We start from the raw sequence: 14,809 nt of genomic DNA, 5'->3' as shown, positions 1-14,809 counted from the left end.
TGCTCCTGTGTCCAGAAGCCAGGATGTTGGGGTCACACTGTTCTGTGCCCACAGCTCTGCCCAGCTTTAGGGAGGACGGGATAGAGCTAAGCACTGTGCCCTTTCAGAAAGGAGGAATGGTGTGCTCCCTTGGCACGACCAATCCCTTAGCAACTGAAATGATGAAAGTGACCCCCTTTTCCCAGGATAGAGCTCCTGTTTACAGTGCCACAATGCCCACCTCCCACCTGAAGTGATGCTCTTGGGCTCATTCTGCTGCTCTGGGGGGGGGTCTGTTGCTTCATCCACATGGTCCCTCCCCCCAAGCCTATGGCAGGTGTCCCCTGATTCACCATGGTAATGTTAGTGGCAGCACAGCCCACGCCAACCCTTACATGCAGAGACTTAGCAACCATGCCTGGCAACCGTGGCAGCAGCTCCCTTGGAGGGGAGGGGGAGACTGTGTATATGGCAATGGCTCGTGTGGAAGAAGGGATAATTTGTGTCTCCTGAGAGAGGCACAGGTCAGAAGAGATAGCTGGGCTCCCAGGGTAGTCATCCCTTTCCCTCTGTTCTATCCTACTGACTCTGACACTGGCTGGTTTTTTTGGGGGGGAGGGTATAGGATGAGGAAGGAATCTCAATTTGTTTTCCTTTAAAGCATCTGCAGTCTTTTGAGTACAGACTCTTCCTTTTAAGGGGATGGGACCAGAAGGGTTGTTACGGGGCAGAGACTGACTGACAGGGAACCTAGGCCTCCTGTTCTTATCATGAGCCTTTAAAAGAGGGAACCCAAGTGCCCCATCCCACCCATTTGACTCCCCGAATCTGTGTACCTACCAGCAGCACTGGGGGGCCGATTGAAGAAGCTTCTTTCCACCCCAGGTCTCACCAGAGTCCTAGGGCTTTTAAAGGGCTTGCCACCTCCCTAGACAAACCCTCCTTCTGGAACGTGGCACGGAGCCATCTGTCCTTTGCACCATGCACCCACCCACACATAACATAAACATGCCCCGATTCTAATTACTTGGAAGCTTCCCTCCCCCAAGTTTGGGAATGTACAGTGAGGCGTGTGCAGACCCCACAGTGCATCTTTATGATGCAGCACGGAAAGCCGAGGTCTTGCTGCTTTTCCCAGGGCTCCTTCGGGAAGCCTGGGGGCAACACCAGCGTGGTTGGACGAGGGGCTCAGAGGGCTTAGTTAGGCATGGTGGGGACAGGGACAAGGAGTTCCTGTGACGTGGCTCCTGGGCCCTGGACGGGAAATTGTTATCATAACTGCATGGCAGTGATTAAAGGACACTGGGCATCGAGCTCAGACTCATGGTACCCAGTGCTGCCTGTAGTACTGGTCCACACATTGCCAGCACAGGGGAAAGGCCACTTTTTTAGTGCTGCTCTCACAGAAATACCACACTAGATGGCTTTTTCAAACAAATTTACTCTCACTGTTTTGGATGCTACAAGTCCACATCCAGAGTGCCAGCTCTGGAAGAAGGGTCTGTCTCTCTGTTGGCTCTGGGGGAAGCTCCCTGTCTCTTTTCAACTCCTGTGGGCCTGTCAACCCTTGGAGATTGTCCATGTGTCTTGGAGGTTCCCCATGCTGAGATCCCAGGGCCAAAAGGCCTTCTCTGCTTCCGGGTCTTCTATCTTGATAGCAGCAGGTTCCTTTGATCTCTGCTCACTTGTTCTCTTTTGTATCTCAAGAGATGGACTCTACATACTACCTAATCCTATAGATTGTGTCTGGCCTCATCAACTTCATAGAGCTTGGGGCTGACAACACATAGATTGCATCTAGTCACAAAATGGGGGATAAACAATGTTAACACTAAGAATCATGGCCTAGCACATGGGTACAAATTTTGGAGGGTCACAATTCAATTCAAACTGGTTAAGACGGGGTCACCATGGTCCCGATATGTTCCCTCTCCCTCCTCCAGCTATTTTCACCTTGGAAGAAAGGCAAGACTTTCAAAGACAACAACGGCCCAGAAGAATGCAAACACAGCCCAGCTCCTCCATGTAGAGAGCTGATGGTGGTGGCGGGCCTCTGGCTGGAGGAAACCCTCGCCTGTCTACTGTGACAGCCTAACATTCTCATGGGCTTCCAGCTCTGATCCGGGCAGAGGGGACAGTGAGCTGGCAAGCAGGGGGTTGCAGGGAATATCAGCTATTGAAGGCAATCTAGTGTAGCGGTAGAGAGCCTGGGATCTGGAACCAGACTGTCAGGGCTCAAATGGCAACTCTACTTTTTACTAGCTGTGTGACCTTGGGCAAGTTACTTAACCTCTCTGTGCCTGCTTGTTTTAAAGTCTATAAAACTGGAATAGCAATAGTATCTCTCATCGTTCTAAGGGTTAAATTAATTAATTTATGTAAAGCAAAGCACAGAGAAGGGTGCCTGGCGCACAGCACACATTCTATCTACATACAGGTGGTGTGCTTGTTGCTATTCACGAGTCACAGGAGTCAGAGGAAAGAGGAAGGCTGGAGCAGTAGTGTCTATCAACGGCAAACATCAAACACTGCAATGCCACGAGGAGGGTGCTGTCATTTTAATTAGATTTGCCATGAAAAGTAATTAACTTCAGCTAACTACCGCATCCTCCACTTAACCCCCACCTGCCTGCCTCCGGAGAAAAACAGCTCAGGAACTCAGAGGCTTTCCTCGCTGCAGTGCTCTCCACTCCCATTATGGGAAGAAATGTCACTAACGGGACTTGGCCTCCCCCAAATAGCATGAAACAGGATGAATAAAAATATCTCTATGAAGGCTGTTGTGCTATTATCCTAGGGCGGAGTTTGGGGCAGGAAGGAGGCACAGGCAGGGTGAAGTCTAGGGATCTCTTAGAGATCGGAATCTGCCTGAGGGCGGGCCCAGAGCCCATCACCGACCCAGAAAGGAGCTAGGTCTAAGAGGACAAGGGCTGGACTACAATGTTCTCAAGCATATGTGTGAAGGTAAGGACAACTAGAACACTCCTCCTCCTTCCTCTTCCAACTCCCTGCACTCCTGAGGGCAGGGACCATTCCGATTCTCCCAAGGTGTCATCTCCTTCCCAGAGCTGCTGGAGGCAGTGAGTGCTGCCTGATCCTCTCCCCCGGCTCAGGGCTTCTTCTCTCCGCCTGTTAGCACAAGGGCCTGCAGGATGTCGGACAGAGATACGATTCCCTTGACCACGTCATTCTCATCCACCACCACAAGTCGGTGAACCTGGCCCAGAGCAACAAGAGAGGAAGGAGGTACTCAGTACAAGTCTCAGTTGGGGTGGGCCCCTCATCCTCCCTCCCCAGCCCACCAACCTGTTCCTCTCACCCCTCCACCCCTACTTCTATCGTGTCTGGGACCTCCTACCTCTGCTTCCACCAGCCTGTTGATGATGGTCTCCAGAGTCTCATGAAGGCAGCACTTGAGGACCCCCTCAAAATAATGCGACCGATGTTGCAAGGCTTTGGTCACAGACACATCTAGGTTGTTGTAGGTCTTTTCGGCTGCCAGATTCTGGGTAGAAAGAGGAAGGCGCTTACCAGGAAGGGAGCCACTCCCAAACCTCACCGGAGGGACCCCTCAAGCCACACCCAGTTCAACAATTCCTTTTCAAACAGGATTTGAAAGGTTGGAAGCTCTCAAGTCAGACTCCCTTCTCCTCCTACATAATTCAATACCCCTTCCCCCAACCCCCTTTCCCTACCTCCCAAACCCTCCACAGTCACTCACGATAACATCAAACTTGGAGTAGATGTCCACCACACGCCCTAGGGGGACAGAGGCGGCTCAGTAAGGAGGATCTAACATCCAAGGCTCCCCTGCCCAGAGTCCCTCTCCCAGCAGAGGTGCTGGGGGAACGCCCTTGGCCCCACCATTGCTCACCCTTATCATCCACCACTGGCAGGGCGGACACTCGGTGCTGCACAAAGATGCCCAGAGCCACATAGACAGGGGTGGTCGTGCGGACCATGGCAATGTTGGCGTAGGTGCCGATCTGAAGCTCTTCCAGAGACTTAGACATGAACTCTGGCTTGGGAAACTCGGTGATCTGGGGAAAGAGCCATCAGCTTGAATTCCAGGACCCCTACACCACCCTCACAGACCCTTCCAACATATAAGAACTGGGCCGAGGGGCACTCACAAACAACTTGAGGAACTTGAGGATGCGTTTGTGGGTGAGGATGTACAGAGTATTGCCTGATTCCGGGTCAATAACTGGCAGCCTATGGATCTTGTTTCGAATTAAAGAAGAGACAGCATCAAACAAGCTGGGGGAAGGTGGGAAACAATGATCAGTTCCATAGTGCTGGGGCTGAAGGAAATTAAATGAGTGAGCTTATAAAAGGAAAAATGGTATGTGTATGCGCGGAGGCAGTATTTACACTAGACCTACAGAGTGAGTGTGTATTTGGGAAGAGTATCTTTTCTCTCTTTTGCTCCTTTCCTTAGATTTTTGAGTGTCCAATGCAGTGGTTCTCAACCTTCCTAATGCCGCGACCCTTTCATACAGTTGCTCATGTGGTGGTGAACCCCCTCCACCATAAAATTATCTTTGTTGCTACTTCATTAACTATAATTTTGCTACTGTATGAATCATAATGTAAATATCTGATCCGCAGGATGTATTTTCACTGTTACAAATGGAACATAAAGCATAGTGATTCATCACAAAAACAATATGTAATTATATATTGTGAAGTATTTATTTCTAATGGCAAATAAATGAAATTTTGTCTTGAAGCATGGTGTAGCACGGGGAACAGTCTTCTGCAGCATACTCGTAAGTGGGTGTATCTGCCTTTGGGGGGACCCGCCTGGAGATGGAGCGTGTCTTGGTTTCTAAGACAATCGAAATATGTGGTTTCTGATGGTCTTAGGCGACCCCTGTGAAAGGGTCGTTCGACTCCCAAAGGGGTCTCGACCCACAGGTTGAGAACCACCAGTCTAAGGCTTTAGCTAAAGGAGGTCTCGTGGAGTAGTGGGTTACACGTTGGGCTGCTAACCACAGGTTATCAGTTTGAAACCACCAGCCTCTCTGAGGGAGAAAGACAAGGTTTTCTACTCCCATAAGGGTTTATAGTGTCAGAAATCCACAGGGGCAGTTCTACCCTGTCCTGTTGGGTTGCTATGAGCAGGCTCTGACTCGAGGGCAGTGAGAGGGCGTTAGCTATGCCCATAGTCTGGCTCACCTTCTGGACAAATAGGCAATAACGGGAACTCACCTGGCATTAGGAGAAATGCAGACAAGTGGTTTAAAGGAGTCCTGTAGGTACACCTCTGAGGGGAAAAGGAATGAGTTTTCACATGCAAAATACCGCCATGGAGAACTAATTCTCACAGATCACTTTCCTGACTGTGTGGGGTGGTGTCTGTGTGTGTGTTTGGGGGGGTCAGGCGGGAGGGGGACGACAACTGGATGGGACATATTTCCCCTGAGCCACCTTGTTTTTCAGGGAGCCCTCCCTCCTTCTGCACAATCTCTGCTGCTTTATCCTTTTACAACCCTCAATCTGCTACACACCTCTCCACGTTTCTATCTTGTGTTCTTCTAGCTCATAGATCTGCACCTAGAGGCGGAAGCAACAGAGTTTGAGACCTGATCTCCCAGTTTTGGTTTCATTTGCTTCGTAGGCTTGCTTGGAGGAAAGAAAATAAGAATGCAGGACTCTGGGCAGGGCTCTGATTGTTGGCCTAGGGCTCCTTACCAAGGCTGATTTATAGTAGCGGTGCAGAATGTTGATGAAATCGGTGATAGTCAGCATGCCTAGAGACCAAGACAAGAGACCTCAGCACCAGCCTAAGCTTCTCTCCGAACCCAGGCACAAGATGTCCAAAAATACTCTATTCCAGAAACATTTGCTTACCCACAAAACTTTGCTTCTTACTGTCCCACAAAGGGGCAGCTCGTACACCATTAGTCACTAAGGCAAAGAAAGCTTTCTTCACCTGTAGCCAAAAGAGTAATAAACACAAAGAGAAATTCACAGGGGAAGGACTTTGAAAAGCACAGGGTTGGGTCTGTCAGGAAAAACATGAGACTAACCCCATAGGACAAGAATATTATCCCTGGGATGAGCTAGGACGGGAAGTACGGAAGTACGGAAGCAGAGGCTTCAAAGGAGGGACACGGGAAGGGGGGAGGTCACCTACCTGCAGGGAAGTATCAAATACAACCAACTTGGAGCTTGTAGGGATCAGGTCATAGCAGCGATGAGACTTCATGAAGGACGTATACACGCTGTTGTTGGACTCTGCGGTCTCTGCATAGGGTGGGGGGGTTAGTAGCTTCCTTCCTTGCAACAACTCCCATTCAAGAGGCAGAAAGCAAGTGTTGTAGCTTCTAAAACACTCAGAGCATGATTTTAAAAATAAGGTACCCTAGTGTATGTTTTGTTCTTATTGGTTCCACAAAACCAGGAAAAAACCCTCAGAAGCCATTTCACCCCACAACCCTGTCTCTGGGTAAGCTGATGTCTATTGGCACTTTTGGCCAAAGATGGCTGACTAAAACAGAAAGTCTATAGGATTTCTCATTATTTTGTCTGCGTCTGAAAGCTGTTTTCTCATGTTAGGCCCGTTTCCTTTCATAGAGGTATTTAGCACATTTTCACTTGTTCTTGTCTCTGAATAAAGATAGAAAAATAAGTAACCTTCATAAAATTCTTCCAAGATCTTCAGATGTTAAAGGCATGGTCCACGCCTTTAATGGTTGTTTTGGATCAAATACTAAGCTGGAACCCAGTGCTTAATAAACCTACCCCAAACCTCCCGGAAAGTCACCAGGTGTGGGCCACCCTGGGAATTGCCATTCATGCCTTGACCAAATGGGAATTCCTGGCTGAGGCTTACCTTTCTATTCCTCTGATTTTAACAGCTTGCTCTAAACTGGAGCAGCAGCTCTCCCAAATAATGGCTTGAATGTGCTATAGACATTATTTAATTCTAACAAATCTGTAAGGTAAATATTGTTTCCATTTTTCCAGATAAGAAAACAGGTTCAGAAGAGTTTAAATAAACTGCTCAAGGTCAGACCATTAGTGACAGAACTAAGTCCCAAACCCAGATCTGCTATAAAAATCTTACGTCTTTTTTTTCCCTCTTCATTTTTTGTTTTACCAAAGGTACATGAGCAGTTTCATGAAGTCAAATAGCTCTACAAATGTTGTTAAGAAAAACAGCAATTCTTGCCAACTACCTCCCTATTTGACTTCATCCCCAAAATAAGCACATTCCATTTGATCTGAGCATGTTGATACATTTCTGTGTCCATAATGTTTATACTACTGTTTAATTCTTTTCATTTGGGGGTATTATCTATTAGCTCACTATCAAGGAAGATGACAATTTTTACTTCTCTTTCCTATAAGAAGTATAAGCCCTTCTTGAACATGCACCTCCCATCCTCCCAGAAGTTACACCATAATCATCAGTATTTAAAATTATTTTTAAAAAATTGTTTTGACTATTAACTCAGAACTAAGCCAAATAGTAACCTCCCCCCTCCCCTGCTCCTGTTTTCCCTTGAGTTCATCACTGTCTTGTCTTTTTGTTTTCTTATTTTTCTATGTAAAGCACTTAGAGCTCATTCAATCCTTAAACTCTTTACCAATTGTCTAACTCGCTCAAGAAGTTCAGAAGCATCATAGGCATTCTATCGGTTTAAACTACCCGATGAAGTCTCTCCCGGACCTTCTGACCTGCTCAAGTCGGGCTGCTTTGTCCCGTGTGCTGTCATCCTAGGCTCTTCCATCACCACCACCCCGGGGCCTCCTCTCACGGCTCTCCTGTGCTGGTGCTCCTGTTCCCTGTATCCCATGTTCTCATTTTTCTTGACTTACTAGAGCACAGTCTCCAGTAGCTTCCTGAGAAAGGGTGCACGGGAGTTAAGTTTTTTTGACACCTTGTAGCCTGCAGACATTTTTATTCTACCCTCCATCCTTGATTTGTAATTTGGCTGGACATAGAATTCTAGGTTGGATTTTATTATCCTGTAGAATGCTGAAAGCAGCCTTAGATTCTGGTGGAGTTAAGCGTCCACGGCATTGAACTTATTCTCTGGAAACTTGTAGGTTCTTCTCTGTGTTCCACGTTCACTCTCACGATGGGTCAATTTCATACATGGCACGGTGCTGATATCCAGGGGGTCCTCTCAAGGGGAAAACTAACTTCTGTAATTTCTAGGCGATGTTCTTGAATTACTTCCTTCCCTGTTTTCATTCTTCCCTTGCTATAATCACCTAATCTTCAGAGACTGGGCCTCCCAGACAGAATCTTTGTTTTGATATTTTGCTAAGTATCTTTTCTCTCCTATTGTCCATCTCTGTGGTTTTTAACTGTTTTCTTCTAGACTTCTTAACTTGATTTACACACTTGTTTGGGTTTAATTTTTTTGCCGTTGTACTTTTAATTTCCAAGGGCTCTTTTTGTGTTTTCCAGGAATTACTTTAGGTATCTATATATCCTATACTTATTTCATGCTGCAAATGTATCCTCTTATCTCAGGATACTGAGAAAATGGTAACTTGTGAGTTGTCTTCCACTCTGCTGTGACCCTTCCTTCCCCTCTCTGGCCGTTCCTTCTTCTCCCCAGGCTGTCCTCAGGTGTTCGGGAATCCTTGGTTTAAGAGCATTTCAAGCATTTTTTCAGAGGAGAGGCTTTAAAGATGATTAGATGTGAATGAGAATTGTTGATGGCGAGTCATTTAGGTGGGGAACTTTCAGTACTTAGGTTTTTAGGACTTTCCCATTGAGCTGGTTGGATTCTGGACAGAAGGATGAGACAATTTCCTGTTTGGAGGGCAAAGTCTTTTCTGACAGTGTTCTGGAGGCTGACTGGGAGGAAGAGGGCTCCATGCCCCTATTTCTAGTATAGTCCCTCAGCCCTCCATGGAGCCAGAACTCCTCTCCAGACCCACAGTCTTTGCCAAAGTGTGGAGGGGAGTTGTCCAGTTGCAGCATCTGGGATAAGGAATCTTGACTGCTTCTTAGACCTGCAATGCCCTTTGGCTTTCCCTACGGCTAATTTTGAATTCAGTTCTTTCAGCAGTTTTTCTGTTAAGATATTTACCATTCTTCTGTCTGCTTTTCAATTGCTATTGTTTCCTCTCTTGTTCTATCTTTTTTTACTTACACCGTTTGGTGGTTTTAATGGCTTTCTGCGAAGGAAGGGAAGTAGATGCAGGCGTGTGTATTTAATCCACCATCTTTAATGACAAACTTGAGAACTCTCAGAACATGTCTTTGACACTCGAGATGCATTATATTTAGATTCTGTCATTTAGGCTAAAGTCCCATAAATACAGTTGACTTGGCTTTCTCTGGTGTATGTTTATTTTATAAATAATTTAAATCAGGTGTCACATTTGAAAAATCTAGAGGTTTTACCTAACAAGTCCTAATTCCTTTTGAAAATCAGACCTGGCACATCTAGGTGCTGACTTCCTGAATAACTGGCCTGGATAGGTACTGCCTCCTTTCAGACAGGACAGGAGAGCTACAGGAGACCACAGTCAAGTACTCAGAGGCATAAACGTCAGCGCTGATCATTATGTGGCAGTGCTCCGTTAGGAAGTGTCACCCAGGTAATTCAGAATTAAGATGAATGGTTTTAGAAACCCACAAAATGAAAGTGGAAACATCTTTAATTCTGTGCAGAACTCATACAACCTTAATATGTTCAAACATCTCCTATACTATTATACCTCTTGATGTTAATACTCAGCCTATATTTCAATCCCCCGGGAGGGAACGTACTCCTCTAATACCATAACCAGGCTCCAGGAAGACCTAGGAGTGCTCCTGAGAATAACCCTTTACCAGATATGCCTATAGGATTTTCAGCTTTCTAGATGGTCTACTTTTATTCTTCCTGTTAGAACTGCCTTCTCCTGGCCCTTGGATTTTAGAGCTTCGTGGCTTGATTTCTAGATTGGTCCTAAGGGCTTTCAGGCCGTTCTATCATTTGTGGTGTACTTTTAGTGGCTTGAGTGAGTGCTTGATACCACCAGGGCCTTCTAAAACCTGATCAACCAAACCAGAGCAGCCAATGGAAGATTTCCTGTACTTCAGAAGTTCCCCTCACGTCTTTTTGCTAATTGAGGGTAACTTTAATCACCCCTGCCAGGCCAAGATTTACCCGAATGATTCTGTCAAATTGAAGTGCTCTTGATTTGTATGGTTTGGCATACTATCTGGTCCAGCTTTCATTTTTCCCAAGGAGTTTACCCTGAGTGCTACTAATAATTAATGTGTTTAGCTGCTGCTAACTGAAAGGCTAGAAGCAGGCATCCTCAAACTGCGGCCCGCGGGCCACATGCGGTCCATAGAGGACATTTATCCAACCTGCCGGGTGTTTTTGTCCCGTTTGTTTTTTACTTCAAAATAAGATATGTGCAGTGTGCATAGGAATTTGTTCATAGTTTTTTTTCTTTTTAACTATAGTCCGGCCCTCCAATGGGTCTGAGGGACAGTGAACTGGCCCCCTGTTAAAAAAGTTTGAGGACCCCTGGGCTAGAGGTTCAAGTCTACGTGGGGGTTTCAGAAGAAACAGCCTAGAGATTTACTTCTACAAAATCAGTTATTGGAAACCCTCTGGAGCACAGTCCCACGCTGACACACATGGGCTGCCATGAGTTGGAGATGACTTGACAGCAATTTTTTTTCTTTTTAAACCCTAAGAGAAATGTGGAGTCCTGGCTGCATAGTGGGTTACCTATTGGGCTGCGAATCGCAAAGTCAGCAGTTCAAAACCACCAGCAGCTCCTTGGGAGAAAGAAGAGGCTTCCTACTCTCATAAACACAGACAGTCTCAGAAACCCACAGGGACAGTTCTACCCTGTCCTGCAGGGTCACTATGAGTCAGACTCGCTCAGTGGCAGTGTGTGTGTGTGTGTGTGTGTGTGTGTGTGTGTGTGTGTTGGTTGACTAAAGATGTGGAAGCACTGCTGAGAACAAGTTAGGTCTGGTCATGGGTTTCATCACCAGTCTTGTTTCTTCAACAAACTTACCTGGAGGATGCTCACTCTCCAAAGCTAGGGAGCTGTCTGAAGAAGTGACCTGAAGAGACAAGAGAAACACAGACTCACTTTAACCTTGTTCCACCATCACAGCCTGGCAACATTAGGGGCTGGGCTGGTGCAGTAATGAGTTCCTCTACAGCACTACGGGACCCTTTACACACCAACCATATTTCATCTTCAAAACAACCCTGAAGTATGTATTTTCATATTTAGGAAACGGAGGTTGGTTCAAGTGACATTCAGCAACCTGCCCCAGGTCACATGGCTGGGAAAGGGTGAAGTTAAGGATCTAAACAGATTTGCCTTAACTTTTGGGGCATACTACATTGCCTTTCTGATGAAAGCTGAGACTTAAAAGCTGAGACTAGAAAATCTGGCTTAGAGCTAACCCCAGAAGATTTCACAGATCTACCAGATTAAAACAGGGAAGCGTTTAAAAATCGATGGTGGTAGCAATGGTACAATTCTGCTTGACGTGACTGCACTATATGATATATGTGGTAATTTTTAAAGGAAAAAAAATAGAGTCAGCACGGCGTTCCTCTCCCACTCATGAGATAGTTATGGGAATGGAACTTGTCAGCAGACCCCTTCCCCTTACCACTGAGGTACAGGTGGGCGGTTGCTGGCAGATGGCTGTCAGTCAACAGTAAAAATTTTGTCAGACTGAGGGCTGCAGGAAGAGCATAAATGTTCCGCAACCAGAGGTCCGTCCCCTCAGCACCCTTGGGAGTCAAAGGCTGATACAGCCCAGGAGTCGTGGGTTTTCTAAACTTCTTTGCCCAAGAGCGCTCTGAATACAGACAAACATTTAGAAGCATCTCTGTGCTACCTCAAGTGAAACATTTGGAAATGTCATTGTTATCTAGGAACCCAGAAGGGATCACGACAATTTTCATCCACTTGAATTAAGAGTTCCTGCACACCAGGTGCATGCAGCCACATAAACCAGGCACTCATATATAACACACAGAACTGATGAAATTATGTAAAATAGTTCTGGCATAGCACGCCCATGTATTACTCACCCGGTCTCCCATATCATTCTGTTAGTTTTCTGTAATTTCCTACACATGTATGTATTCCAAAAATGTTATTCCTGGTCATAACCGTATAATAAAAGGTACAGCCATGGTCAAGAAGTTGGTAGTCTCCATAATCGGAAAATCTGAATCGTGCATTTGTTTCTATTAATTTAAGTTGCTAAGTAGAGCACATTAGTTCAACAGTTGATCTACTGGTAAACACTTTTGGCATACATTTCAAGTTAATATAAAAAATCAGTACCTACCTTAAGTGAAGTTTTCATGGATCAGAAATAGAAATGGCAATCAGCAACATGCTTTTTAAAAACTGGCATAGCATGCTTATCAAAGTCAGGGTGCCGTTTTTGTTTTGTTTTTTGCCGGAATGGTGCATTATTTGCATAAAAATACAGTGAATCCCCAAAGTAACTATAAACCACATTTCGCTTCAAGAGCTTCTGCATTCACATGCAATTAGAGGCCTTTACTTGACAAACAAGGTAAAGTTGGCAAGATAGTCCTAAATGTCCCTCTCCTAATGGGTGGGGTGGGGGCACGGGAAACAGTCCCCTTCTCTTCACACTAAGCTGTAATAAGTCTGGTAGCCGGGACTGGTACTTTGGCAAGGCCTTTGGAACAACAGCCTTGTCACTCTTAAGTGGGAAAGAAGGCTGTTCACAGTCTAGATACACACATGGCATTAGGTCTCACAAGGGCACAGGAACAGCTTTTTGTCTTTTTAAATAATAACCCAGGTAGCAGTACACATTTCCCGTCATTAACTTTGTATTCCACAGTCTAAAGCACTAATCAAACCCCCAACAGTTTACCCCTCCCCTGCTCCTCGATTTCCCTTCTCTCTCCTGTGGGTCATCATCTTCCACAAACCCCGTGAACACCCAGCAACCATATGGCCCAGTGCTTCATCCTCCCCTCCCTTGGCAAACTCCACAGTCTGTTCCCTTTCCTATGGAAGTCTCTATCTTGGTTTCTAGAACAGCTCCTTCTGCAGAACTTGCTGCACCCACAATATGATACATACATACTGCATGGAGTTATTTTGTTCATATAGATATTTTGTTCCCTATTCAAACAGATGATATCTTCTGGAAGCCTGGAACACTTTCCTATTTCTTTGTATCCCCTGTAGCAACTAGCCCACCCCCAAACTGGTAATGTTAACGATTCACACTGAACAGTGAGACCTACGAATAACTTTACAGAGAAAGCAAAGATATGAAGGTGCACAAAAAAACTGGTGGAAAAATAGAAATGAAGAGACAATGGAACGAACACACACACACACACACACACACTTTTGAAGGCCCCTCGGGACAGCTAAATAGGGATACAGAAACTGACATAAAAGGCACAAGTGAACCTGTTTATCTTCTGATTCTCCACAGCGGAGCTGATTATGTCAACTTCTCTCTACTTGTAATAACTTAAGAGACCTAGGAAAGTACCCACCGACACACACACATTGTTATTAGGGAGCCAGAGGCTAGATCTGACACAGACTGATCCACATTTCCAATAATCTGCTTGACAGCCACAAATGCCACCAAGATGCCTCAAATGCAGTAATATAAAACAGTAAAAGCCGGGAGGGTGGAGGAAAGATGAGGGAGAAAGGGGGTACAGATTACAAGGATCTACATATAACCTCCTCCCTGGGGGAGGGGCAGGGGAGAAGTGGGTGAAGGGAGACGTTGGACGGTATAAGATATGACAAAATAATAATAATTTATAAATTGTCAAGGGTTCATGGGGGAGTTGGGAGGGAGGGGAAAAATAAAGAGGTCATACCAAGGGCTCAAGTAGAAAGCAAATGTTTTGAGAATGATGAGGGAAACAAATGTACAAAAGTGCTTGATACAATGGATGGATGGATGGATGGTGATAAGAGTTGAGCGAGACCCCAATAAAATGATTTAAAAACAAAACAGTAAAATCTGCCCTTCCTACTACTCAGGCTTTGGCTCCCTTGTTTATTGCACTGCTATGTTGCTGGGAGCCCAGAATTGTCATTTCCATTCCTCCCTTCTCCCTAACAGTGGTAAACTATGCTGACCAGTCCGCATTGCCTCCCTCAAGTCCCTCATTCTCCTTGACAGACTTCACTTAGGCTTCTGCAAACCTCTCACTTGGCAACATTCCGTAAACTCGTCTCCCTGCCCAAATCTCTCTTCTCTTTTGCGCTGTCACCAAGCTCTCCCACTAAAGCATCTTAGGTGTGGAGGGGGCATTCATCTCCCAACAAGAAACTCACTCCTTTGGGAAGCAGCACGATCCAATGAACAAGAAGCCATCAAGCTGTTAGTACTTCCTTGCTCATAAACCTTCCCTAGGTTCCCATTCTTACAAAACAAAGGTCAAATGTAACATGGTTTGCATTGTCTCCAACCTGACCTTTGCTCACTTCCTCCCTTGAGTGACCCAAATCCAAAGCTCTGGCAACATCAAGCCACTGGCTCACCCCGTTACTTCCTATCTACCCTACTTTCTATGCCCTTGCTTCCACTCCTCTCAGCCCAGGTCTCCCTCCCCTGCTCCCACAGCCCCTTGCCTCTTCTGGATCGGAGCACTTTTCAGTCTGCCTTACATAGTAACTGCAGCTAGCTTGCTTGCCCTCACCCCCACTGGACACAGACTGAGCATTTTCAAAGCAGGGGCTTTCTTTCCCTTCATTTAAAAACAATTTAGCTCAAAGAACAAAAACTATCATTGTGTGATCACCTTCCCCACATAAACGCTGAAGACGAATGGGTGCATAAGTGTGGTGAAGAAGGCTG

The 14,809-nt window shown here is 45.9% G+C and overlaps 2 protein-coding genes across 2 annotated transcripts in view; both read right to left on the bottom strand.

The window, feature by feature from the left end:
* DDN (dendrin) overlaps positions 1–290 on the bottom strand; it is a 5,431-nt gene extending 5,141 nt beyond the window's left edge. Inside the window, exon 1 of the mRNA XM_013006924.2 lies at positions 221–290. Within this exon, the coding sequence (XP_012862378.1) occupies positions 221–290 (70 nt within the window). The remainder of the gene's footprint in view (positions 1–220) is intronic.
* A 1,110-nt stretch (positions 291–1,400) lies between these two features.
* Positions 1,401–14,809, bottom strand: part of PRKAG1 (protein kinase AMP-activated non-catalytic subunit gamma 1) — a 15,427-nt gene continuing 2,018 nt past the window's right edge. Inside the window, exons 2-12 of the mRNA XM_045287262.1 lie at positions 10,978–11,026; positions 6,122–6,231; positions 5,836–5,917; positions 5,677–5,735; positions 5,493–5,538; positions 5,194–5,248; positions 4,113–4,239; positions 3,854–4,019; positions 3,701–3,738; positions 3,338–3,484; positions 1,401–3,196 (exon numbers count right to left, since the gene is read on the bottom strand). Of these exons, the coding sequence (XP_045143197.1) occupies positions 3,089–3,196; positions 3,338–3,484; positions 3,701–3,738; positions 3,854–4,019; positions 4,113–4,239; positions 5,194–5,248; positions 5,493–5,538; positions 5,677–5,735; positions 5,836–5,917; positions 6,122–6,231; positions 10,978–11,026 (987 nt within the window). The 3' untranslated portion in view covers positions 1,401–3,088. The remainder of the gene's footprint in view (positions 3,197–3,337; positions 3,485–3,700; positions 3,739–3,853; positions 4,020–4,112; positions 4,240–5,193; positions 5,249–5,492; positions 5,539–5,676; positions 5,736–5,835; positions 5,918–6,121; positions 6,232–10,977; positions 11,027–14,809) is intronic.

Source organism: Echinops telfairi, unplaced genomic scaffold (genome assembly GCF_000313985.2).
Source record: "Echinops telfairi isolate 266 unplaced genomic scaffold, ASM31398v2 ScPeMD7_12;HRSCAF=54, whole genome shotgun sequence".
NCBI classification, from domain to species: Eukaryota; Metazoa; Chordata; class Mammalia; order Afrosoricida; family Tenrecidae; genus Echinops; species Echinops telfairi.
This window is presented reverse-complemented; position numbering and strand designations above follow the sequence as displayed.